Here is a 27,015-nt window from a genome sequence, read left to right as displayed (position 1 = left end):
ACGGAAGCCACCGCCTCTCCCCGGACGCCGACGCCGGATGAGGCGGGCGGGGTTAGGAACAGCCAATTGGAAGCCTACAAACTTCGTGTTGCTAGGTTGCGCGGGTGAGAAGGCGGTGCTGTGGGAGACAGTGCCCTGAGAAGCAGAGCTGGTCTTGCCGCGTTGGAGTGGTCCCCGCAAAGTACTACGCAGCCGGAGGACGACGAGTGAGCCGCTCTATATTAAATATGGCGTCCGCGTCCCGGTAGGTGCGAAGAGCGCGAGATTAAGTGAGCACCTTCAGTGTGGACCAGTCATTGTCCATATTACCCTATAGCCTACCCCCTCCCTGCGAGGCCAGTGTTGCCATCCTGTTCCCTGTGGCCCGCAAGTGGCGGGTCTGGAATTGGAACCCAACTTGCTAAGGAATCATGTTCTTCCCACCAGCAATTAAACCTTATTCTAAGTAATTATTTCCTTTAAGGAATGTATGTAGCTAGGTATTTGGAACCTTTTATCAGATAATGCGCCCTTCCTTGACCTGTTTACTTGGAGTTAAGTGAGACATTGGTGAGGAGAGAGCTAGACCGGGTGTTTGGCCCGTGCAAAACCCTGTCGAAACACAGCAAGGCCAAAATGGAATCACTTGTGCCAAGCCCATGTCTGCAAACTACGACGTAACACTTAACCTAGTTGCAGTTTCACTTTCTCCTCAGAATGTAACCCTTAATCAGTCAGCCTAGATTACCTCAAGTACTAATGAGGCAATTCGTCTGATCCCTTTCATGCCCCTTAGGAGGGCAACCTTGCCTAAACAATGCTTTCCTTGCTAGTGAGCCTCCTTTCAAAAATCAGGTATTATCACCCAGCTGCTGGTTCTTCCTGAGGTCCCAGCTTAGGTCAGCAAAACGATAAAAGAACAATCTCCGTTTATTAAACATGATTTTTCTGTTTCACCACACACTCCAGAAAAAAAGGAAATGGGGCTGGGAGTGGAGAAAAAGGGGCAGTAGTGGGGGTAAAGGAGTATGGGAGTGGAGTTAGGAAGGGAAGGAGAACCAGAGAAAACAAAACAAAACAAAAAACCAGGTAGGAAGAGCATCTCCCTACCCTTAGGGTGGTGGGTGGGGAGGGTAGCATGGGGGGAGGGGGCCAGGAAGCTCTGTACACAGGGGTTGCCCCCAGCCCCCCCACACACATCCCAAATATGTACAGTACAAACCCCAGATAATTACAACAGCCAAATAAGAGGAAAGGGGGTCCCAGGTAGGGTCTGAGGTTGGGAAAGCAAGGAAAGGGCACAGGGATAAAATTTCACATATTTACAACTTTTATATAAGTATAAATTTGGCCCCAGCTGGGTGTATGTGATTAGGAGGGGACTGAAGGGATAGTGTCCTTACAAAACAAAGGGTGGAGCCTGTGAAGTCTGAAACGCAAGAAGGGATGATGGGGCAAGGCTGGGTAGGGAGCAGCAGTCAAGGAAGAGCAGGTGTCAAGGAGGGGGATTCTCCCCTCCCAGGACCTACTCATCCCAAACCCCATCCATCCTACCTCCCCTATCCCGCCAGAGAGCTATGTACAGAGAAACACCGAAAAATTGTGGAGCTGGCGGGAGAGAGGTGGAGGGAGATTGGGCTGGGGGGGGGGGGGGGGGCGCGGGGCAGGGGATGAGAGGGTAGCCCAGCCCTGTCCTACATCCCCCAGGGGACAGAGCTATGGAAAGGGGCCCCCAGCACCCCTCTTCCACACAGGTCCCCCACCCTGGGGGAGAGAGACATGGCTTTTCCTAGAGTAAGTTCCCCCCTCCCCCTGGGAGTAGAGGCCAAGAGAGAGGGGAGGGGCAGGCAGGGACCGTGTCATGGTAGGGCAGATCAGCTAGTCTGTCCTCCCCAACATACACACCCTCCTAAACCCTAACCTCTCACTGTAACCTCAATTCCACCCCACCCAACACACTGGGGGAGGGGGGGGGCATCAGCCCCCTCACCCCGCTCTGGGACCAGCCAAGAGCAGATCAGGTGCAGGAGGAAAGGGAGACACCTCCCATTCCCCTCTTGCCGCCCCCACCCTGCCCCGGTGGCCCCACCAACCCATCTGGGTTCTGGGTGGGGAGGGAATAAATTTAATAGTAGTAGGAGGAGTTTGTGCGTGCTGAGCCCCCCCAGACGCTCCTGAGAAATCAAGGGGTAATAGGGCCCCCTCACCTGGGGTCCCCTCCCCATAACAAGGGGGACAGGGGAGGCCAAAATGGGGTGGTGGAGGGAAGTTAGATTGTCAGCTCTAGTTACTGCTAAAAAATCACCCTGAAGTTGAAAGTTTGGAGGTGCCACACCCCCAGGGTGGGTGTGAGGGTCTGTCCCCCAGTGCTCAGGGGAACGATGAGGCAGAGGATGGGGATAGCACCCCAGAGTGAAGGGGTCAGTGTGGGGTAGGCGGTGTCCTGGGGCAAGGGTGCCTGGGAGTCACAGGGGGCAGCACCCCAACAGGAGGGAAAGAAGGGCAGTTAAGGTTTCCTGCTTTCCCTCCTGGAAATGGTGCAGTGGGGGTGGGGGTCTGGTGCCCCCTAAGGAGGCATTCAGGGAGGCAATCCTGCTGTCTGTCCTTCAGCGACGTCCAGTCCTGGTGGTTGGTGCTGTTCCAGGGTGGGGTGCATGGGCAGGGAGGTCTGTGGTGCTGAGTGGGCTAGTGGTCTGCGGTGTTTCGGAACTCGCCGTTCTCGGTGATCTGCAGCCGGGGTGGGGGGGGCGGGGCTGGGGGGGCCAGACCGTTCCAAGGTGGGGCCAGCGTCACACGCGGGTTTGTTGGACCCAAGGGGGGAAGCTGCCTCTCCTGCAAGACACCAAAGAGGAGAGCGCGGACTTATTGAGACGCTTCGCGGGGGCCTGGGTGCCAGTTCCCTAACAACGTGGCCTGCCCCATAGCCAGCCCACTCTATAAGCCATGTCCCATCCCCTTCCTCCAGGACAACCCCACCCCGCTCCTATTTTGTTTCTCACCTTCAGTAGAAGTTACATCTTCTGGGATCAGGGAGAAGAGAACCTTACCCTAGATTCCTAACAGGGGCCTTCAACCCAGGAAGTCATACCAGGATACCAGTTCTAAAGAAGCAAATTTCTACTTCCCCCCATTCTCCAACCTAACCCTTGAGTCTTCCTCTGCCCAGCCCACCCTCCTCCTCTTGGAGGCTTCTCCCTGCCCACCCCCAATCCCAGGTAGGAACTTTGTGTTGTGGAAACAGGGAACGCAGTACAGCAAAACCTCATTAATCCAAACACCCATGGATTTGGAACTTTTTCGTAATTTGAATAAAAACTGGGGTTGAGTTTTCCTTTACCTATGAAAAAAGAGTGTGCTAAGCAACTTAATAGTGGAAATGTGTCTGTAGGAGGAACATTTAACCTATACCAGAAACAGACTTTTCAATACTATCTATTCATTAACGCATGCTCCCTAAGGGCCTCGAGTGGAAAAGCCTTATTCATTGAAGTTTACTTACTGTATATATTTTGAAGACATGCATTTCATTAAATAGACACTGTCATTCAGTTTTGTCACTTATTCAGAGTGGCCATCTTCTCAAATATAACATTCCAAATTAGAGAGGTTTAACTGTACTGGGGGGGAAAGGAAGGGGATTCAGGGAAGTGATGTGGGAGGGCTGCCTCTCTCTCTCATGCTAACCGAAACGACTAGGAGCTTCTGCAAGACACAGCATGCCCCAATCTCTGCACCCACAGGAAGCAGAATGCTTCATTCCTTTCCACCCCCACATTCCTTTCAATACCTCCCTGGGCTCCTACTTAAAAAGTGGGGCCTACCAGACCCTACTCCCATCCCTGGTCCTATTTTATCCCTTCCTACCACTCCTGGACCAACTCCTAGTTCCTGCCCTCAGCTCTGGCTTCTGTTCCTCTGCTGAGAGAAAAGAAAGCCATCTGTACTATACTTCTGGTTGCTCACTTGCCTTAAAATACAGGCAAAAAACTAATTTTTAAAATAATGCCTGAGTTGTACAGGCACCAATACTTAAACGTGGTTTGGCAAAATTTCCCAAATTATTTCCTGGGTGACAGGGCATTTAGGCCTGGCAACCTAGTTATGTCTGACCTTACCTCTAGAGGACACAAAATCATTCCAAGTATAAGCTCCCAAATCAGCCCTTTCTTCCAAATCAAAGAGCTCGCCTCCCAGAAGGTCACTAAAACTCCAGCCATAAGCAAAGCTGCCTTCTTAGCTTGCTAAGCATCTCACACACTTTCCACAAGTCAGCAAGAGAGGAAATGAAAGATGGTAGGGGATCCTGAGTATGGATGGAGAGCAGGGGAGGAAGTAAGCCTTATATTCCCTTCCCTCTGCTTGTGCAGGCGAAAGCACAGGCAAGCCCCTACACCCCCATGGACCCAAATTTAGAAAGTAGATAAATTAGGGTGCCATTATTCATTTTACAAAAGAATTCACTGCAGGAGTCTCTTAAATGGTGAGGTCCCCTGGTGCTTTTCAGCATCTGTTTACAGATCACCGACTACTTTGACAGAAAGGTTGGGCAGGCAGAGAGTTAAATTACAGTGTGAGGAGCCACTGCCCGCTGCAGATCAATCCCACAGAAAATAAACCATCTCAGAAATGATGTCAGTGGCCGACAGGTTCCCATTTATTAGCTTTTTAGGTAGGATTGTGTCTGGCAAGGCCATTGGGTGGTGGGAGACAGGGAGTGAGTGGCATTAGCAATCCTGGGATGTGAGCTCTCACAGAAAGACAGGTTATTTAACATGCTGTTCCTGGCATCTCTGCCTGGGAATCAACATGCCTACAGAGCCCATGATCTTATCTAGGAAGTCATCTCACCCCAGTTCCAGCCATGACACCACATGGGCCAGTCCACATTCTAACATCAGTCATAACTCCTTTCTTGCTGCTCCTTGTTCCACTCACCCTGCCTACTGTTCTGCCATCTGAAGAGCATTCTTTCCAGGCCCCCAAAGCCTCCCTGAGTTAACTAGCTCATCCTAATTCCTACCTACGAGGAGACCCAGATGCCTCCTACCTCACAGATGTAAGGAGAAGAGAGAGAAGCAGGTTAGAGGTAGAAGGAAGCAGGGATAAAGAACAAAGGTTAGGGAAGGAAGAGGAAACCCCAACCTACCTGCTGTAGTCAAAACAGCCCCTCTAGCCCAGGTCCCCCAATCCATCATCACAGCCAACCCTTAATCAACCCCACCCCCAACATCCCAACCCCAAGGACGCTCTGGTGAAATGGGGGGTGACAGACATACATTGGAGGAAGAGGACTAACAGTGAGGAGGAGGCTGGGGGTCGGTTTTGTAGGAAAGGGCGTGTGATCTGAGAATGCGCCGGGCCTGTCCAGATATCACTGGCATTGGTGAGGTATCACTGAACTGGCTGGGAGGCAGCAGGAAGTACTCTCTAAGCACTGCCTTCAGAGATGGGTCTGTGCAGGAAGTATCAGGAGGGCAAAGTCTGTGGAGGTTCAGGTGTGGAGGGCAGCAGCGAGGGGGAAGAGGCTGTGGAAAGTTGGAGGGGAGTGGGCTTCATGACCAACCTGCAGTGGTCCGGAGTCACCTCCCCCTGTGTCCTCCACCCGTGGTCAAAGCGGAACCAGAATTACCTGATGAGGAGCTGCAGGGGGAGAGAGTGGGGTCATGGGGTCAGGAGCCTTGGAGGCGGAGGAGAAGCCTGGCCTCAGAGCAGGAGGAGGAGCATGGGTGGGAAAGTGAGCAGAATTTGGGGAGAGCAGCGGGCAAGGGGACAGGAGGGAGGTCTTAAAAGCTGGCTGGTGAAAAGAGAGGGAGGGCAGCAGAGAAGAGTACAACTAGTCAGGCGTGAGGACCAGAGGGGGAGATGGGTTAAAGGAGGCAAACAGTGAGGGAAGGGAAAGCTTACAGGGTGGGAGGAATCAAGATCTGAAGGGTCAGGGAGACTCTATGTGGGGGCTGCCTAGGAGTCAGGGAAATTGGGGAGCCAAGAGGACCATCGAGAGCCTAGAGAAACTACAACTCATGTTGCCTTGTGCTCTATGCTAGTGAAATGCAGCTTTTAGCCCTCCTGGCCCCAGAAGGACTCAGAGGAAGCTGAATTCTGTGACTGAACAGGAACAGGTACAGAAGAGGATTCTAGGAACTGGGTGTAGTCTGGGGCAGAGACAGGTTCTGGTAGGTCCTGAGACACAGACAGAAGTAGGAAAGACAGGGTGGGAAGGAACGGGGAGGGTAGGGCTGACACTGCCAAGAGTGACAAAGGCACAGACGATGGGATGAAGATGGGGTCACTGAAAGGCGAGGCTGCTGGGAGCAGCCAGTGGACAAACGGAGGACAATGAGAGAGACAGACAGCAATGGGGCTGGGATGTGGGTGCAGTGAGTGCACGAAGGACTGTGGGATGGATGGGGATGGGACACAGAGAAGATAAATGACATTGTAATTTCCACCTGAGCGTCGAGCAGCCTCTTCTTGGGTTCAGGTAGCGGCTCAGCCATGGTGGGGTGGTCCCGGCGCAGCTCCTCCTCCACCAGCATCAGCCTGAAGGGACGGGCTTCAGTGGGGTTAGTGGCGGGCACTAACCTGCCCATAGAACTCCAGACCCCAGGGAACCCATACACCTCTCAGGCATCCTCCTCCCCTGCCCTCAGAATCCCTCCATTGTCCCTGTTACTCACCCTCCTCTCAGGAGGGACAGCTTTCTGAGCCTCACAGACCTCTACCATCCAGATACCCCTGTCCCTCCACCCTCGTATTCAGGACAGGCCCTCTGGCTGAATATCAGAGAGGGGGGCTTCCACGCCCCCCATGCCAGTGCAGTGAGCCCAGGCCATCTGCTGTGCAGCCGCGGTGATGCCCCTCTGAGGGATCTCTACAATCATTATTATTCTAGCATTTCTCTGCCTTTGATAAGAGATTCTCAAGGTGATTTCTCATAAGGGACAGCAATTAAGAGCAGTGGTTTTCAAAAAAAGTTTCAAATGAAGAAGCCTTGTTCTTCTAATTAATCTTACTCAACACATTTAGAATGAATCAAAATGGAGCTGGCTCTGGTTGGAATATGGCCCAGGGTCCCACCCAGTTCTCAAGATAACTGAGAAGCTCTGCAAAGCAGCTGAGAACATGCACAGGCTTTATAAAAGAAGGGGTGTTCCTTTTCTATGGAACACCCTGCCAAGGCTGGAGAGGAAGGGGTGGCCTCGGATGGGACGGTCAGAGGCTACCCTGGCCAGGGATCCCTACCCAGGTTTGAGGTGACTATCACGGGCTGTGTTGAAAGTAACCAGTGGGGAGTCCCCACCTAGGCTGGGTCCAGACACATAGTGACTGATGGTTGGATAGTAACAAGCACATTTTCCAAGGGCTTCAGAAATTACTCTATCAGGAGAGAAGCGAGAGTATAGTAAAGGGACAATTACACTAAGCAAGAGGTTTCCTCCCTTCTGGTGATGGTAAGTGTAGGGAAGTGTAAGTGTCTGGAGCTTGGATCTGAGGGCTCTTTCCATCCTCAGGCTTTCCCTTGCTACCCCTCCCCAGGCCGCCCCTCACCTGCCAATGATGCTCTTGATCTGTGAATCCTTCTCCACCTGCTGCTGCCTTAGCCTCTTCTCGCTCTGCTCCAGTCGGGCCTGGTACTGCATCAGGATTTTGCTAGTCTGTTCTTCCTGGGACAGCAGCCTCCGCTCATACTCTTCCAGCTTCCGGTTGGACATGTGCAGCCGCTCCTTCAGTGAGTGGATCTCCTCCTCATACTCCTTCACCTGCCCATCGGGCATACAACCCCGCACTGTGAGGGATGCCCTGCCCTGACTCCAACACCCAGCCTCCATCCCTCCATCAGCTGCTGCTGGATGAGCAGCATCCCAACCACCCCCTTCAGCCCTTTCCCTGCCTGTTGAATATACATACACACCCACTTTTTTGAAGGCCCTTCCATGGAGCTGAGGATCTCTCAAAATGGAGCATGGTCATAGACTCCCACACCCTGAGAGGTATATACATGTCCTCACATGTGTACCTGGACAAATGAGGACCCACACAGCAACCTAGACAGACTCGTGGACACAACTTGAATGACTGTACCCAGAAATTAAAGCTAAGGTGACTCGTTGGTCCCAACCCAGGCCACAGAGCACATGGGGGAAGGAGAGACACTGGCAAGACACTGGCTGGGGAGAGAAAAGACTCTACCCTGGACAGAGAGTCTGGACATCAGGTAAACCCAGGCTGGGAATCTATGAATGCCTCTGTTGATAATGACCCTTGAATCCTGAGACTGGAAGGACGCAGAAGAGTCATTTTATGCGCCCTATTGGCTCTAACATCTGGAGCTGTGCTATTCAATACAGCAGCTACTAGCCACATGTGGCTATTTAAAAATTAAACTAAAAATTCAGTTCCCCAGTTACTACCAGCCACATGTGGACAATGGCTACCATACTGGACAGAGAAGATCACAGAACATTTCAACCACTGCAGAAAGTTCTACTAGACAGTATTAGTCTAGAGCCTTCCTCAACAAAGATTCCTCATGTGAACCACAAAAAAAGAAAAAGACTCTTTTCTCATTCTCTGAAGCGTGTACACACATAACCAACCCTATCCTAGAGGCCAAGATGTTAACTTGCTACCAGTAGGGCTTAATTCTTTCATGGGGCTTGCTGAACCAAGCCCATCTAACTCAGTCCCAACATTTTCCTATACTCAAACCCCAATCCTCCCAAGCAACCTCTCTGCTCCCCAAATTGGAGCCCATACATTCTCAACATTAACCTAATTCTGCAGCCACACTCGCCTTCAGGGTTCTTGGAGCAATGGTTTCACTACGGAACTTTCCACTAAGTTATTTGTGTGTGGCCCAGAGCTCCTACTGTGTCTTTTGCTCCAGGCCACCACCAGCTGAGAGTCTGAACAGTCTTTCCACACATGGGCCAATACACACCACTTTGCAACACCAACCCGCTGTCACCCATGCCCACTGAGCAGAGACTGGGTCAACCAGACTTTGCTTATAGTATAATTGCAACTCCTCTGCTCCCGCCCAATTTATCAGCTCACACTGTTAGTATGGTAACTTCCCTTTTCCTGAGCAGTCATAAGAGCCAGGGCTTATGCTCTCCCTGGGGAAGAACATGGAGGTAAGCCTAATACAGAACATTTCCCCCCACACAGACTATGATGTGTTACAACCCATAAAATAAAAAGCTGGAACTGAGTTTTCGACAGACTGATTGCACCTGGTCTCCCCCAACAGACTAAGTCTTCCCGAGAGGGTAACAAGTCTGTCTTTTCTTCCCACCATAACTACCCAATCCTGGATGGTTCCCTTGGCAATGACAAGAGCCCTCCCCTGTGGGTAAAAGGATGGGCTTGGGGCTGGCGTACCCTGTCCAGCCGGCTCTCATCCATCGACTTAGAATACTCCTTGAGCTTGTACTCTTCCCTCTCAATATGGGCACTTTCGATGTCAGCCGACAGGTGAGGCATATTGGAGACCCAGGCCACTGTCCGCTCAGAGGCTGGCATTGTGGGGTTCAATGTGGATGGTGTCTGAGAATGCTGAGACACGGTGAGGTAGGGACAAATAGAGAGGAAAGGTGGGAGAAGGCAGGGTGCATTTAGAGTAAGCACTAACAAGAGAGGAGTCCCGATCCCAGTTCCCTGCTCTAGCTCTGAGCACCTTGTAAACGCTGTGCAAGTTATTTAGCCTATCTCCCCTTGGAACGTGAACTCCATGACAGCAGAGATTTTTGTTCACTGCCAAATCCATAGTGCTTACAATAGCACATGGCACATAGCAGGCACTCTACACACATTTGTTTAACGAGTGGAAGGTGGTGAGGAAACTGTAAATTTGGACCACAAACTAATCTACCTTCACCTCCCCAATCCATTTCCTTCTTCCCTTCCTGCCTTTCTTCCACCTTCACCTACCTGCTTGGTAATGGAGGGCTTGAGCCCCCCACCCCCTCCGCCACCGCTGCCCCCGCTGCCCCCAATGCTGCCCTCCTTGCTGAGGCTCTGTTGCCGTGGACGAGAAGGGCCGTAACTTGGCTCCGGCGACTGCAATAGATTCCCGCTGGATGGCCGGGGTTTCTGGGCAGCACTGACCGTCAACTGCTGAGACTTGCCCCTCTGCAATGGAGGCGGCTGGCCCCCGCCACCCCCACCACTGACCCCTCCACCGCTCCCACCTCCAGGCCCTGAGGGGCCAGGCCTCTGAGGACCAATGGTGATCTGGGGAGGGGACAGCATGTGCTGCAGGTTGTCCTGGAGTGAGAGCTGCCGACGAGTGAAGTCAGTACCAGAAGGTCCAAACTCATCACTGTAGCTGTGACTGTGAAGGATGGAAGCGGCAGGGGGCTTGGGGACCCCTGAGGAGAGGTCCTCGCTCTTGCTATAGCCATGGAATGGGGCAAAGGTGTCCCCTGGGGGCTCTCCACCTCGGTGGTGGTGATGGTGGTGATGGTGGTGATGGGAGGAGGGTGGGCCATGGCCACCACCCCCTCCATGGCCCCCTGGGGGACCTGGCCCATCAGCAGCCATGTGGAAGAGAGGGTTCTGGAAGGAGAGGGGGATACGAAGTTGCTGGGCAGGGACACCATCCGTGGTGACACCCATCTGGCTAAGGCGCATGCCAGCCGCTGTGATAGACGAGCCACTCCCCTGGGAGAGGCGTCCAGCGGGCGCAGGCCGCAGCCCCAAGGCGGCTGTCAGGGAGGCCTGGCTTGAGTGCAGCAGGTCCCCGACGGCTGCCAGGTTGGATACGCTGCTGCTGTTGAGGCGGCCACTAGGCCCGTCACCCTGCAGATCCAGCATGGAGACACTCTTGTTGACACTCAGCATCTTCTGCTCTGGCTCTGTGATATCCGAGCTGCTCGTGCAGTATGCTGGCGAGGAACGGGCCAGGGGTGGACGGCTTACATAGAACAGGTCTTTTCCCCCACCAGGGGGTGGTGGGGGTGGCTTTTCCTTGGTTGGGGAGGGGAGGCGAGCCATGTCCATAGAGCTGTTGAAAGGGAAGGGGCACACGAGCCGGAGGTAAGGCCAAAGCTCCTGGCAATCGAGCATGCTGTGGTCTGGCACAGACCTTGAGGTGAAAAGTGGGACCCGCAGGGAAGGGCTGAGAGCTGGTGGTGGCAGCTCTGGACAGGGCAGGAAGGATGGGAGGGGATACATGGGAAAAGGAAAGGACAAGGCCCCTTTGGGAAGGGAGTGAGATGGGGGCAGCAAGAGGAGGTATGAGGGTCAAGTCTGGGCAGATATGGAGGAGGTGAGGGTGCACGGCGGAGGAGAGGAGGGACGTGAAGGCCACTGGAGTGGGAGAAGGGGAGCAGACAGGAGAGGAGGGCGGGGGAGGGGAGAGCCCCTCACCTGTTGAGGCCTCGCGCCATGAAGGACTGAAGGTCGATAGAGCTGGAGAGAGATGGAAAGAGGGGCAAGCACAGACAGAAAGAGAGGTGGGCAGAAGGTATGGATGAACGGAAGGAGAGGCAGGAATAGTGGAATGGATGTGGCATCATGGAGGAAGAGACACAGGCAGAGGAACAAGCAGGGCAGTCATCAAAATGATGAGCAGCAGCTGAGGCGAGCACTGCCCATCAGAACAGCTGCAGTGGCTTGAGAGGCCCTGCTAAGGTCCAGGTGTTACTTCTCTAGCCCTGGGTGGTGGCAAGGTCTGTGGGATTCTGGTGGGGCTGAGGCAGTTTGGACACTATATGGCTGATCCAACATGTGTAGGCTGAACCTTAGCTCAGGGACAGGCATGGGCAAGCATGGGGACAAAGCAAGTCAGAGCTGGCAGTGGGACCCCCTAGGCTTACAACAAGCTGGAGCTCGAGGAGCCCTTGCACTTTTCGGGGGCCCCACGTTTCTTGTTCCATCTCACTTGAAGGGGCTCTCACAGCCTAACCACTGAGTGTACCTGTCTCCTTACTATTTTCTGACACCTGCTTCTTTTTCCTTTCTTTCAAGCCCTACAGAGGCGCACATGGAGCCCAGTGAAGTCTACTGGAAACAGAAAAGTAGAGGCCCTAGGGCACAGCTGTGAGGGTCCCAAGGTGCTCACCTGTTGAGGTCCCGCATCATGTAGCCCTGCATCTCGGCCGATGGGCCCCGAAGCACCACAGGCTGAGGCCGGGGTCGGTCGCTTTGACGGCTTGGCTGCCTTTGGATATTGGGGTTCCTCAGAGCTGTACTGATGTCATTGAGGAGCCGGGGCAGTGGGCCCAGCTTCAAGAGAGCATCCTGTAAGGGTGAAGTTGTTACCTGGGCACTAAGTGCCCAGCTCCATGAGGGCCTCAGGGTGCACATGGAGGGTACGTGAGCTGGGGAAGTGGTGGTGACACATCTGGGAGCAAGGATGGGAGAAAATTCTGTGCAGGTGGGGGTCTCTCAGGCCACAAGAGCCTCTGGAGACAGTTGGGGATGAGATGAGGGGGCATTCGCTGACCTTGCTGAGCTGGGGCAGCACCTCCCAGAGCAGAGCATGCAGTGTTGAGAGCTCTCGGCCCAAGTCGATGTAACCCTCAAAGCTACTGCTATTGGTCAGAGTGTCTAGGTTGGAGATCTCATACAGGAACTGCTGCATGGAACCCCACTCCAGCTCCAGAAACTCATTCATGAATCCCAGAAAGTCCTCCTTTGAGGTAAACCTAGCCAAGGAATCCAGAAGGTAGAGGTCACACACACACACAAGGCCTTACACCCACACCTGTCTCAGGGTCTCTGGGGACTCAGGAGACCCTTGCTGCCCACCCCTAGCCTGAATCTTCCCGTACTTGGAAAAGTTGGCCAAGTTCTGGATGACCTTGGCGATGAGGGTAAGGGTTCGTGAGGTCTGCTCATCTGGGTACTCCTGCATGAGCCCAAAGAGACTGGGCGACATGATGGCTGGGCAGAGGAAGCGCAGGAAGAGCGAAGCACTGATGAGCCTGTCAGCAATGTCCTCCCGACCCCGCTCTGCGCAGCGCAATCGCCAAGAAGCAAACACCTCCTTCAGCTCCCTCGGGAACACGCTGGGGGGAAAGAGTGGGGAGACAGAGAGAGAGAGAAAGAAAGAGAGAGACCGGGACTGAGCCCCAGAGGCCCTCAGCTTCCAGGGGACATGCTGAGGGGGGTGGCAGGAGGTGAGGGCATGAAAACAGGTGAGAGAGACAGGCAGGGAGGGACCGCAGGAGGAAGACGGGAGGCTGCTGGAGGCAGAGGGCTATGGCAGAGGTAACAGGCAGATTAAGGGAGAGAAATGCAGGCATAGAGAAGGTGAGAAGAAAGAGACACGTGGCAGAGACAGAGGTCGTGTGAGAGAGACAAGAAAAGAAGAAAAACAGACACCAGGAAGAGACAGAGATGGAGGGTCACTTGAGGTACAGGGAGCTCGGACCCCCCAACTCTTCTGATTTCCAGGGAAGAGAGACATGATCCCCAGTCCCTGGAATGGCTCACAGCTCACTCCCTTCATCTTCTGTTCTATGGTCCACTTTAACATCCCACTGACACCTTAAACTCTGACTCTGGTAAAACAGAGTTCACCATTGCTCCCATACCTCCAATTAGCTCCTTCTCCTGACTTCCCTGGTTCTGTCAGTGAGGCCACAGGTCTCCCAAACAGGTCTCATGGATTGAGTAATCCTGACTCCCCACAGACACATCCCTCCTTTCCAATCAGTTGGCAGCTGCTGCTGATTCTTTCCTCAGAGGATCCTTCCTACAGCTCTTCTCTACTTTGCCTACCACCACCCTGTTCAGGATCTGATTTCCATGCCTAACTGGTTAACAGTAGCCCCCAACTATTCTGGACTTCATTCTCCCTGCTCCAGTCACCACCCCACCCCCACTCTGCCTAATGGTTAATCTTTTCAGTCATGATACTTGGCACTGCACCATTAACAGCATCCCATGACCTACCAATGAACTCAAACTCCTTAACCTGGGAGCTGAGGCCTTCCAGATTCTAATTCTAATCCCCCTGTCCAGACATCTGTCCCACCACTCTCCATTATGAGCCATGTGCTCCATTAAACCTGTCCTAACTGCTGTCCTCTGAAAGTTCCTGGACCTTCTCACATTCATGCATGTGCCTTCTTCTATAGCCTTCTCCTGGAAAGTCCTCTTTCCCCCACCATATTCAAATATCAGAACCTGACCCAGTTTTCAAAGCCCAGCCCGACCCGGGGCGGGGGGCACCTCCTCCAAGAAGCCTTCCCTGCTTTATCTCAAAGCTCTGCCTTCTCTGACCTTATGTTACACGGGGGCAGGGAAACCCTCACTTGGCACTTAACGCATCCTACAAGTTTTGTGACTTATGCATCTAACTTATTCCTACTCATCCTGGTGGAGGCCCTCTGAAGGCAGAGGCCAGGCTCATCCCTCTCTGCCTGGTTTTATAGCACTCAGCACAATGCTTTGCCCATAACTGGTCCTCAGTCCTCTTTGAGGATGGACAGATGGATGAACAGATGAACACACAGCTCCCCTGACCCTGGCCCCCCAGCCCAGCGTTCCCAGTCTCACCAATGGGAGTTGACCACCTTGCACAGGGCCAACTCACAGCACATTCGCAGATTGGCCTGGTGTTCTGCCAGACTGGATGCCGTGCATTTGATGGGGTCCACCTCGCAGTTCTCCTCAGACTCATACAGAGCACGGATAAATTCCCCTGGGGGAGAGTACAACAGGGGTGGTCACACCCTCCAAGGGCAGGTACAGGGGCTATTAGGTTGGGTTACACAACAGGGGCTGTTGTGTAAGAACCAGGTGGTTGGAAGCATAAAGCCTGAGGAACGGTGGACCTGGGGTCTGAAGTAGCCACATTTAGGGCTAGGGTAGACATTTGGCAGGTTTAGGAAGATGACACATGAGGGTGGGGCATACCAATGGCATCCTTGAGGTATTTCTGACCAATCAGTCTCATGTATTCTTCTATGGCTTTAGTGGCGAGCGTGTTCTCGCGGAATATGAGGTGCTCCCGTTCCATGAACCGGTCCACCTCTGACATGGCCATGTCTGAAAGGAAGTCCTGAGGCCCGGGAAAATCCAAGGGTCAGCCTCTGTACAACCCAACCTCAAGAAGACAGAAGTGCCCTATCCTCACAGCACACTCCCCCAAGCAAGTGCCCACTACCAGGTCACCTCCTCCTGAGGGCACAACACTCACCTTGGCCTTGCCTGTACTCTGCAGGATGTGAACCAATGCACTGGCTACCTCCTCCTTGCCTTTGACATTCAAGGCGGGCTCTAGAACTGCACACAGCATCCGATAATGGTTGGTGACATACTCTGCAAACTCCTTATATAGCTCCATGGGCAGGATGCTCATTGTCTGGTAACGTGCTTTCAGCCGCACAGCTGGGCAACCTCCTTTGCCCTTGCCCCCTGAACCGCCCCCCGAGCCCCCTCCCCCTCCTGAGCCCCCCATTCCCCCAGAGCCCCCGCTGCCTGTTGGCAGGGTTACGGGGTACCACTGCTCCGTGAAGTGGCGCCCGGCCAGGGTGGCCACGGGCACAGTCACCAGGCCGACATAGCCTGCCTTGTCCTTCTTGCGCTTTTTGTCTGAGTCACGGTACAGATGTAGCCGCAGGGCACGGACAGCTGGCAGGTTGTTAAACTCGAAGTGCTCGCCCCAGAAGACAGTGTCCCCTGAGGCTGAGCGGGGCTTGGAGGTGGTGCGTGCATACAGCATGTCATCCAGGCAGAGCTCACAGTAGTACCGCTTCTTGGGAGGCAACTCCCGGGCCTCTATGATCCACAGCTTCAACACATTGTCCACCCGGCGGCTGTTGTCCTGGCGTGGTGGGGTGGGCATGGCGGATAAAGGGGAAGGGACAGAGAGACAGAGACATCAAAAGAGAAGATACAGTGAGAAAGTAAGGCAGAGTCCATGAGAGAGAAATCATAAAGCTGAGAAATTCATGTTCACTTGGAACCTGTGAATGTGACCTTATTTGGAAATAGGATCCTTGCAGATATAATCATATTGAGAAATAGTCATACAAGATTAGCGTGGGTCCTAGACTCCATTACTGGTGTCTAAAGAAGATTTGGAGACAAGAGACCCACAGAGGGAAGATGGCCATGTGAATTCAGGTGGCGGCAGAAACTGGACAGAAACTGCTCAAGTCAAAGAAAGCAAAGACCACCAGCAGCCACCAGAAGCTCTGAAGAGACGAAGGACGATTCTTTCTAGAGCTTCAGAGGAAGCAAGGCATTGCCAACATCTTGATTTTGGATTTTTAGTCTCCTGAACTATGAGATAATAAAGTTCTGTTGTTTCAAGCAGCCCAGTTTGTGGTAATTTGTTACAGCAGACCTAAGAAACTGATATAGGTGGCTCATTAGACAATGGAATCAGTATGGGGAAAGATTTTAAAAGCTAGTAATAATAAACCAAAAATACTAAGATAGAATTTAAATGGGAGGACTGGGAAGACAATCAAAAGTTAATTTTAAAAATAAAAATAAAAGAACTGCATAAATACAGGAGATTATACAATTAGTATGAAAAGGGCGTAGGGGGATACAATTGACCATCAGACCATCATGAGGCAGATGTAATGAAAGGAGCAGGAGTTAGTTCACATCCAGCATCTTGGGTCTAGTTCTTTAAGGACACTGAGAAACAAGGTTCCCCCAGAAGAGAGCCACCAGGACTGTATGTCACTGGAAAATGGGATACAGAGAACAGCTGATGGAACTGGGAGCATTTCTCCTAGGAAATATAAGTCTTGGGAAAAAGACTTACATCATTTGTGAGCCAAAGGGACCTTAGAGATCATGGAGTTCAGCTCCACTCCCACCAGTTTTACAGAGGGGAAGCCAAGATCTAGAGACTTGGATAACTGACAGCTGTATGTGTCCTAGAGAAGTGCTGTAAGCAGGGGCTGGGCGACCACCTGTCAGGGTACTGGTGGGGCATTTCTCCTTGTAGGGGAAGACAGACCAGAGGACTTCAGGAGCACCATCAACTCTGTAAATCTATGATTTCTATAGCAGGGAAATAGATCATGAGGTAGAAAAAAAGGGAAATGAGGGACTCAGAGAAAAATGGGGGTCACCTCTTGCTCATCCAAGTCCCCTCCACCTCAGTTCCCTCTTTTCCCAAGTCTCACCTTCCCCCCAGGCCCCTTGATTCCCCGTGGCCTGACCTTTGCCTTGCCCCTTATATTCCTGATACCTTGTTTGGTTTTACTGCCCTCTGTAGATTCTCAATCCATTTGTCCCTTTCAGCCGCAGAACGGCAGGCAAAACATTTTGTTCCTGATGAAGTTGTTACCTAGAGAGGGGTGTGGAGTTGAGATGGGCCGAAGAGAAGAGGTGATTCCTAAGGATTCCACTCCCATTTCTTCCTCCCTGGCCTTTTCCCCAGCCCCTGAGGTTTTAGTCTCTTCACCATCCCCACCTGTGTGCCATTTTCTCAAGGCCTCTCTGTCCTCACCCTCCATCACCCCGCCCTACAGTCCTCCCCAGCACACTAGACCCAGTACCTCAAAACAGAACTCCTGACCCAGGATGGAGCTGTGCACTGGTTTGATAATGGAATCTTCATCCAAGTTGAGCTCCAAGGCCTCGGCTGCACTGCTAGGACTCAGCAAGGACTCATGAGAGTGCGACTCCTTAAAGCTCTGCATCAGCCGGGCCCTAACATGTGGGAGATTCAGGAGAGAGGATCAGGGCCCCCACTCTTCTTATACACCACAGCCTGCATCATCAATTTGGCTCTAGGACAGAGACTTGGGGAAAGAACCCCTGAACCCTCTTCCCACACAGACACAGGCAGAAAGAAACCAGCCTATTCCTGTGGAAGGACGTGAGGGATGTGAGGGAAACCAGACGCTTAAAGAAACCCCCTGGCCCCCAATTCACACCTAAGGGATTGTGAGGACTGGGGATACCTAGGAACATCTCAACCCAGAAATGGACCATAGCAGAGAAAAGAAAGGAGATCAGGTGGGGCTGGAACACTTCTAGGTGGGACTCCCCGGTGACCTCCAAAATTCAGAGCCTCAACATAAGGAAGACAAAGTACTGGTAAAGAACCAGAAGTGCAAAGATGTCTGCCGGGGCCTGGCACACAGATAGTGTTTACAGACATTCAGTAATTCAAAGATGAATGAATGAGGTAAGAGGACAAGCTTTAACAAAATCAAGGTTTGTGGTTATTTGTTATCGTGGGCCAAGGAAACTAAGAGGGGAAAATTACAAGAGACAGGAGCAAGCTATGGGCAGAAAAATGAGAATGAAGAGACTGAAAATGGAGACCGAGGAAGAAGAGCTAGGGCAAGTAGAAAAAAGGGAGGCAAAGATATGTGCAGAAATATAGAAAATGGGAAAAGGTGAGGGGGTAACTGAAGAGATGAGTGTGGGAATAGAGACAGGGGATAACAGGAGGAAGTATATGGCAAAGCAGAAGATAAAAGGGCTGAGGAACTGTGGGATGGGGGCACAGAACACCAAGGAGCAGGACAGTAAGCACTATGAAGATGGCTAGGGGATGAAGAGCAGAGAGCAGTAGGAAAACGGGAGGGGGAGCTTGGGTGTGGGAGCCTCCATGAAGCTATTTATAGCAGCCCCGTCATCCCAGCTCCACTGCCGTCAGCGCCACGTTCCCCGGCCCCCCGCCCCCATGGCCAGGAATACCATGCCCTCATCCCCCCACCAGCCCCAAATCCAGCTCTGGTGACACAGGAGGGGGCAGGGGAAGGTGTGACTCACCTATCCCCAGCTCCCTACCTGCCCAATGCTGGGGGTGGCCAGACATGGGGGAAAGGAGGACAGGGTTCACCCTGGGGAGTAATTAGGTGAGGAGGAAGCCCAAAGAAGGACCCCAAGAAGTGGGGAATAGAAGCAGACATCAGATGTCCCTCAATACCAGCCTCAGTGACACTACACTCTGGACTTCCCTGAGGACTTCCTTCTCACGCTTCAGTCCCCGCAGCCTCCTCCCCCCAGCCTGTCCACCTCTGCCAGCCTCCCCATCACTGTCATGCTCTCAGCTGTCCCTTCCCTCACCCATTAGTATCTGTCAGCCCCAGCCCCACTCCAACCTGCTGCCCTCCCCTCATACCCTCCCTCCTACATGACCCTGCTCCTCTTCTAACAACCCCCTTCCTTCCCCTGAACACCACTCCTTCTTTGTCCCTCCTTACAGCTCATTCATCTCTTGGCTGAAGCCCATCCTTCAGTTGGCCAGAAGAGTCCCTCCTTGGCTTCAACTTCACTCTCCTTCCTGCCTCTCTGCTTGTCCTCTCCCTGCCCCTTACCCCATAACATCCCACAGCCAATCTGAGGCCTTCAACCTTGGTACTCAGATAACCCCCATTCCTCAATCTCACCACAGAGTCCCCTCTATTACAACCAACTCATCCCTCCCACTCTAGCCCTGTACCGGTCATGGTCAGCACTTCGGAAACGAGGCAGGATCTGGCGAAAGCTGCTGGTCCGGTCAAGTTTGGGTTGTGACTTCGTGCGTTTGATGGAGCTTTTTAGCCTCCGGCTCAGGAAGCCTTGCTGGGGGGCAGGAAATGGGGATAGGAGTGGGTTGGGGCAGTGTCAGGTCTATCCACTCAACCCTCAGCTGGTAGGGTCCCTGACTGGAGGTGGGATGGGGAGAGAAGGGAAGTCTTCAGAGGCAACGAAAGGGGGATAAGAACCCTGCTACCAGTTTATCTTCCTTCGTTCCCACAGGTGTAAGCACATATACCCCAGCTTGGAAAAGGTGGGAGGGCTGGTCTGAGAAGCAGGGTCAGCAAACTGAAGAAGGAGGAACTAAAGAGGTGGGGAGTCTGTTTCTGTCTTCCCCTCCCGCTCCTATCCCTTTTCTCAGAATCCTGGGGCTCCAGCTGGGCCTGGAAGGGGGGACCCAGCTGAGCCACATTTGGCAGGCACCTTCACTCACCGAGGGCCGGAAGGGTGCAGCGGGGGCGGCCTCCATGCTGTACTGCTTTCCCCCTGGGACACTCTTCCTCCTCGAGCGGCCCAAGTGGTATTCTGGAAGGAAAGAAAGGGCCAGAGGGAAGTTGGGGAGGGGGTCACTGTCAGTCCAGGTTTCCAACCCAGGCCCCAGCACATTCACCCACCTCCCTCTGTCCCTCACTCCAGCCTCACCTACCCCCTGGAAAGCAGCAGGAGGAGCAGCGGCGGCTGAGAGGCTGGCGGCGGGAAGAAGGGGGCAAGGAACCTGAGCCAGAGCCCCCAGAGGGGGACGGTGTGGGAGGCCTTAGGCCCATGACTGGGGCTGGCAGTCAGCAGAGGGGCATGGCTGGAGGGTCAGTAAGACCCAAATAATAAAGAACACGGATCCACAGAAGATAGGCCCTTGGTGCCCACCCCCCCAGGAAGAGGCTGGCTGGTGGGGGGGAGGGTGTTGGGTTAACATCATTGTCTATAGGTAAGCTTTCCTCTTCCCTCAGCTGGGCACCTCTGGTACCTGTTCCCCTTCTCCTGGAACCCTCGTCTGCCGGGAGGGCCAGGGCTACCTCCCATGACCCCCTCCCTGGACTGGAGGGGGAAGTCTTGGAAGAGACCGGTGAGGGAAAAAGCCTGGGGACAGAAAATTCAAAGAAGGGCCAGGTAGAGGGGAGGGGAGATGGGGGCTGGTTCCACTTGCACTGCAATGACAGGGACTCAGAAGGGAAAGAGGAAAAGGAAAAAAAGAAGAATGCAGGGGAGTGGGGAAAATGGGCAGTGGGGGCTGGGGGACTCCCAAGTGAGGGTTGGTAGAAGAGGAGGAGGGGAGGTGAATGCGGATGAAGCTTAGGACTGCCAAGAGTCTAGAGGAGGGGCAGCTCGAAGGAGGGAAGCAGAGGCTCTGCTGGCAGGGAATTTAGGGGGGGGCGAGAGGCTAGAGGAGAATGAAAATGGGGGATGCCAGGCTCCGGCTCCGGCTCCAGCTCCAGAATGGCTGCCCAGGCCTGGGCTCCCCTCTCAGCCCCAGTCACCACTGCAGCCAATGGGGGGGCAGATGCTGCATCAGGGGCGGGGCTACCATCTCCAGGGCAACAAGAAGCTACAGGCTGGAGGGGGTTGGACCGGAAGAGCTGCCAGTTAACCCTCTAGATTCCAAAGCAAGGGAGGGCCATAGCTACTTTTTCTTGTCTACTTCCAGAATTGCAAATTGCCCTAGAATCAGTCCTCAAGTTCCCTTTGCCTCTAAAGCCCAAGTGTTAGGAGATCTGCACACAAAAATGCTGATCCCAGGAAGCAGGAGCCCTTGTCAGTCCCTAGGAATACAGTGTGAAGCACAGAAACATATACTGAGCTGGGGGGGTACGGGTATATAAGAACCATGATTCAAAACTAAATAGGGATCTAGGTGCTTAGGAGGTATACAGACAACTGTGAGCACAGAGGTGCTGCCAATCCACATGTGGCCCAAGTCCCTCGGGCAATCATGCAGGCAGCACATTACAGAAATGGAAAATTAACCCCCAGACACACACATGATCATGATCCATGATCCATGCTTAAGTATACCATGATCCTGAATATATCAAGGTGTCTCCAAATCCACAAGCACAAACATCCTTCATTCACATGAAAAGTACAACTACATCTACTCTGCCTCAGGACAACCCCTTCCTCTCCCCCAGCCCTTCCCTGTCTTCAGACAGACATCTGCAATTGCTACCAGGAAAAAGAAAAAACAAGAAGTAAATGTGTTAATTATCCTTCTGATATTTACTCAACAACACATACAAGGGCTCAGGATATCTTTGCCCTAGTCTCTGCATTTCTCAGGTGTGCTGCTTCGCTCTCATTCCAGGGAACCTAGCTCAGCCATTGCTTTCAGAAACAAGCTCCTCTAATAAAGGCACATTATCTAACTTTAAATCCACTAAAATTTTCCTTTGGAGCTAAAGAATTAACAGAAAGAAAACTCACTTGCTAACTGGTTCACTTGCTTCTTGGAAGTAATATAACCTTACACATATGGCCAGGAACGAAGATCCATGAACTCACACCTAAGTCACAGGTACACAGAGGCCACATACACATATGCTTACAAAGGCTCACTGCCACAAGAATCAGAGCAGCAGAAACACATGGGAAAAGGGAGCAGAGTGACAGAAATCCAGTTCATTCTGATATCAGTGCTGCATGCAGTAACGTGTATAAAAAGCGTAACACACACATGTACATACACACAGCAAACCTGATCCTCGTACATTGTGATCCTGGGTCTCCATGTCCCATCTCTGCACGACATATACATGCATGCACACACATAACAGCCACCTACACAGACCCGTAACACAGGCATTGTGCACACACCCACACATGTACACACCCTATACACACACACAATTGCTCTCACACGCACACACAGCAAGAGCTTGAACTCCTGCCTCTTCAACCTCTTAAATTTTGCCCACCCACAGACTCTCCCCCTGCCTTACAGTCCCCTAAATACAGAACCTTCCCTTTGGCCTATCTTCCTGTCACACCCAGCTGGCAGCTTTCATGGGGAGCCAGGGGAGGGAGGTTGGCAGACCAGGGTAAGGAACAGAGTTGGAAAGAGAGCTGAGAAATGGGGGGCACAACTCTTTGCTGGGGACAAGAACCTCTAATGACAGTCCCTGCCGTGACATGCCTATGAGCCAGCCTCTATGTCTGAGTGGCCTCCCCTGATCATACAGGGCCTACGTGAACCAATGCCATCTTCTATCTCCCGACTTTCTTCTCTCAGAGATCACTTTACCAAAAAACCTGATTTCCCACCCACCCCCAAATCTCCCAGGCCCCTTCTCCCACTGTCCCTACCCAGTTCCCCATCTTAAAATCTTATCCTCTCTGCTCTCTTCCAAATCTGCTTAACTGTTTTCCACATTTGCAATCTCCAGCTACTCTTTTTCCCTGGCCCTCTCTTTTCTCCTCTCCAAGCCTCTCTTAATTCCTCCTCTCCCTCCTCCTCCCCCCTTTTCCTCTCTACCCTACTCTTCCCGGTTTCAGCTTTTCCTGTTCCTACTCCTTGACCAAGTAGGGGCTCGCATCTGCCTAGGCCAAAGGTATTTCACATACAGTAGGATTCCAAGGAACACACACACCCCCACTTGCACACCACCCACATCCAGACACACCCTGGACACCCATGCCGGGACTGACACAGATACCCAGATCAATGATAGAACACACATGCAAAGACACACACCTGCCACCAGGGACACAGTAAATCCTGCTCATGCAGCCACATACATCCCCACACACAGGAGACTAATCCGGAGTTGAGCCCCAGCTGAGAAAATGCATGCTTAGGGTCAAAGGTGACATGTACTAGTACGGCCGGACTGCTCCACAAGCCAGGGGTCAGTCCTGCAGCTCCCTAGACAGGAAGAGGACAAGAGGCAGGATAAAACAGTACAGGTTTGCACCACTTGGCTGGATGCACATGTGTGCAAGAGTAACTGGGCCCGCGTGTGCACATGGCACCAACACACACGGGACACGAGTACGGGCACGAACACAAACGCGGGCATAGGGGCGGCCGCCTCCACAAAGCGGGGCTCTAAGACCATCCCACACCAGCCGCCCACGCGCGCTTGAGACCCTGGCCCCCACGGGCCAAAACCGGTCCCCAACCCCCCCACACCCACGCGGACCTCGCTGCCCCCCTCCAGTTACCATAACTCCCCCCACTCGGAAGATGCAGCGAAAACAAGCGAAGGGAGCAGCTGCCACCGCCGCCGCGGCGGCTTCCTCACCCCCTCCCCATCCCACGCACACGCGCACCCTCGCCCCCGCGCATCCCCCACGCGCGCTTCCTGTCAGCCCGGCCCCGCCCTTACCTTGCACAGCCTGCCTGGAGGGCCGAGGGGCGTCCCAGGTGGAGGTGGGGGAGGGGCCCCGCCCCTGCGCGGGGGAGGGGCAGGGTGCGGCAGGAGAGGGGGCGGCGCGGCCCTGCTCCAACCGCCCGGCGCGGCGGGGGCGGTGGCGGGGCCCGGGACTGCCGGGACGGCCGCGCGGCGACGGTCGCGGGAACGGTTCCTTCCGCCGCCGCTCCCGCCGCTGCAGCCGTTGCCCGGGCCCCGCCGCCGTTGCTAGGCGACCAATGCTGCCGTGGCCGCCTCTGTCACGAGCCCCGTCGCCCGGAGACAGCGCAAGAGACGCAGGAGGGGGCGAGGGGACCCCCGAAACCAACCGGGCCTCCCACTATCCCCTCCAAGCAGAAGCACCCCTCCCCCCGCTCCAAACCACGGAGGGAACGAGGGGCGGCGGCTCCACCCAGCAGAGGAGGAGCCCTGGATTCCAATGCCGCTCAAAGGTCCGGCGACCTCTCCTGGGCTCCAGCATCCACAGCCTCAGCACACACCTTCACAGACCCAGGCCCCCAGACCCCTATGTCCCATGCACATCCTCCATGCCCTTTACACATTCCACGTCTCCCTGAAAACCACAAACGTTCACCAGCCATCAACTTTTTCACTAAACCCTCCAAATATATATGCCCCTGGGCCCCCGGATTCCAACCCCTACTGAACCCCAACTCAACAACCTCCACATACCAACCCCAAATTCGAACACACATAGGTGCCTCCACACAGGAGACTCACACTAAAGACCCCAGACACTGAGGACTCAGGGTAAAGAGAAACACAGGGAATATGTGAGCAGAGAAACCAACCACCGGACATATGAAAAACCATGTTCCACGAGTAAGTGATCATTCTGGCCTGGACACACAGGCGTTCACACATGCACACAAACCTTTCCAGACATGGACATGACACACAGATGTAAAAGACATCATACACATTCGCTATACAATACACCACCACCACGACCACCTGGCTTTGCCTCACAGAGCTGTACTATCCACACACCCCCTTGGCCAGAGATCTCCATGACAATGACATATCCCAGGCCATCCACCCACCCAGGGTCTGAGAGCTGGCCCGAAGCACAGTGAGGCCCGGGCCTATGGCAAAAGGGCTGAAGGGGAGCCAAGAGACAGAAACAGGCCACTGGCTCTCTCTAAGGAAGAGAAACTGGAAGCCTGAATCCCTGAAGGGCAGGGAGCTGGTGGAAGGAGTCACCAAGGGTGGGGGGGTTGAGGGGGCAGCGGGGGAAGATGGAGGCCCTAGATCCTTGGTCCTGGAAGGGGCATAAGTGGTAGGGGGCAGTGAAAAGGGGTTTTCAGGGGCAGGGCTGAGGGTGTCTCTCTGCACGTCGGTTGCAAATCCGTGTTCTCTGCCTTCATCTCCCCTCACTGTTCCCATGGAAACCTTTTAAGTGAACTTCTCAGGAAGACAAAAATCTTTTTTTAAATGACTAAAGAGGGGGGTGGAAGGGGACAGAAAGAGGGAGGGAGGGGAAGAGGCAGATGGAGGAAGAGAGAAAGAGAGAGTTGGAGAAACAGAGTGAGCAGACAGCTTTACAGACAGAAAGGAGAAGACAGGGATGGGGGTCTGATGGAGTTCCACCAGGAGCAGGGCGGAGAGACACAGGGAATCAAGAGGGGTGGAGAAAATAAGAGAAATCAGGAGGAAAGAGAAAAAGGGTGATGGAATTGTAGGAAAGAGAAGCAGTTGATGGGAAGTGGGAGAAAGGGACAAAAAAAGAGGGGCAGCTCGGAGGTCAGGTCTGAAAGAAGAATCAGGAATGTCGTGGTGAGGCAGAGGTGGGGGAAGGCGGGGCGGTGGTTGGAGGGTGGAGGAAGGGCAGGAACTAGGTTATTCTCTCCAAGATCCCAGACCAAGGGCTGGGAGGAGCAGGGACAGGAACAGGAAGCTAAAGATCTAAGGAGACTATTTTTACAAGCACCAGGAAAAGTCAAACTTCGCTGCTGGAGAGGAAAAGGAAAGAGGCAGAGCAAGGACTGTCACCTGCAACCCCGGTCCCGCTCCAGATCCCAGAGGAGGGCGCTTTCTCCTACCAGGCTCCCATTGTTAAGAAGCCAGACTGTCTCCACCTCCTCCCGGCCACAGTCTGCTCCATCAGTTCCCCTACTTCCCCCTCCCCAGCAGCCCGGTCCACCTTCATCCCTCTCCCCGTAACTGTCTGGCCCAGCAGAGCTGCTCAGCCGCCGTACCATGCTCGCCGTGGGGCCGCCCCTCCACCGGCACGGAGACCGTGCGTCTCAGCAGTTTGTTGCGGCTGGACTCGCTCCTCCGGTCCCGAATCAGAAGGGGATGTATCTAGGGGATGCGGGGTGTGTCAGAGCTCACCACCCCGGCTGTCCCACCTCTCCCTCCCCAACCAAGCAGGCTGAACCTCCCCTTCCAACAGGCCTACTCACCTTTGGCCCCTGCCCCTCAACACTAAGTGTCTCTGGGTGAGTCAATTTCTCTTTCCCTTCTCTCTCCAACACTGCTTCCAGTCCCACTTTCCTCTCTCCTCCCTCCATTCCTTTTGAAACATCCTCCAGGGAATTCCCCCAAGCCCTGCCTAGCTCTTTCTTCAGGAGTTTGCTAGTCCCTGATCCACTTTCCCCTTGACCTTCAGGTCCTCCGTTCTCCCTGCTTTAATCCCAATCTCCACCCCCCTCATCGCTTCCTCCCTGCCTGTCACTGGGGTAGCAGAAGCTGCATTTATAATCAGGATCCACAGCTTGTCTCCCTCCCACACTGGGCTTTGTGGCTAGACTGGGTCCCAACCTCCCCACCCCAGAAGGCCTGGTCACCCCTGTCCCCCTTTTCATCTCCACCAGCCCCTTAACTCAGCCTCTCACTTCCCTTCTCCCCTTTAGCCATTACTTCTCCTGGAGGCTCATCCCCATCTCCCCCTTGCCACCTCCGTTCCAACCTCCCCCTCTCCAGCCCTTCAATCTCCTCCAGCCCTACAGGAATGACCTCCGCCCCATTAGTTCCCAGCCACAGTTCCACAACCCATCCAGCTCTAGCCCCCTGTGGCCCTACACACTATTCATTTTCCCACTTCAGTCCGGCCCACCCCCCTTTCTACTGGACTCTGGCCACTGGTCCCCTCAACCTGTCCCCTTCTCTCTCATTCCTTCATTACCCCATCTGTTGTCCTCCCTCTTCATCCTCACATCTTACAACAGTCACCACCACACTTATTGGTTCTGGTTTTCCCAATTCATCCTAC

At 53.7% G+C, this 27,015-nt stretch overlaps 1 protein-coding gene and 1 long non-coding RNA gene across 4 annotated transcripts in view; one reads left to right on the top strand and one right to left on the bottom strand.

Moving 5' to 3' along the window:
- The first annotated feature begins 132 nt into the window (after positions 1–132).
- LOC129067385 (uncharacterized) lies at positions 133–7,614 on the top strand. The gene is made up of 3 exons (XR_008528759.1): positions 133–244; positions 6,024–6,098; positions 7,516–7,614. It is a non-coding gene; the product is annotated as an uncharacterized LOC129067385 (long non-coding RNA).
- Positions 2,060–27,015, bottom strand: part of SYNGAP1 (synaptic Ras GTPase activating protein 1) — a 30,046-nt gene continuing 5,090 nt past the window's right edge. Inside the window, exons 3-19 of one of the 3 annotated variants that reach the window (XM_054569221.1) lie at positions 26,000–26,105; positions 19,871–19,962; positions 19,361–19,482; positions 17,460–17,613; positions 17,150–17,248; positions 15,134–15,760; positions 14,851–14,995; positions 14,491–14,635; positions 12,759–12,995; positions 12,431–12,632; positions 12,047–12,225; positions 11,353–11,394; positions 9,913–10,987; positions 9,364–9,537; positions 7,528–7,739; positions 6,429–6,519; positions 2,060–2,811 (exon numbers count right to left, since the gene is read on the bottom strand). In XM_054569221.1, the coding sequence (XP_054425196.1) occupies positions 2,665–2,811; positions 6,429–6,519; positions 7,528–7,739; positions 9,364–9,537; positions 9,913–10,987; positions 11,353–11,394; positions 12,047–12,225; positions 12,431–12,632; positions 12,759–12,995; positions 14,491–14,635; positions 14,851–14,995; positions 15,134–15,760; positions 17,150–17,248; positions 17,460–17,613; positions 19,361–19,482; positions 19,871–19,962; positions 26,000–26,105 (3,849 nt within the window). In that variant the 3' untranslated portion in view covers positions 2,060–2,664. Of the gene's footprint in view, positions 2,812–6,428; positions 6,533–7,527; positions 7,740–9,363; positions 9,538–9,912; positions 10,988–11,352; positions 11,395–12,046; positions 12,226–12,430; positions 12,633–12,758; positions 12,996–14,490; positions 14,636–14,850; positions 14,996–15,133; positions 15,761–17,149; positions 17,249–17,459; positions 17,614–19,360; positions 19,483–19,870; positions 19,963–25,999; positions 26,106–27,015 lie in introns of all 3 variants that reach the window. The other 2 variants (XM_054569224.1, XM_054569225.1) reach the window with 2 other exon arrangements.

This window comes from Pteronotus mesoamericanus, unplaced genomic scaffold (assembly GCF_021234165.1).
Source record: "Pteronotus mesoamericanus isolate MK-2021 breed Mesoamerican mustached bat unplaced genomic scaffold, CSHL_Meso_final contig_20, whole genome shotgun sequence".
Classification (NCBI taxonomy): Eukaryota; Metazoa; Chordata; class Mammalia; order Chiroptera; family Mormoopidae; genus Pteronotus; species Pteronotus mesoamericanus.
Note: the sequence above shows the minus strand (reverse complement) of the source record. Positions and strands in the feature narration are given on the sequence as shown.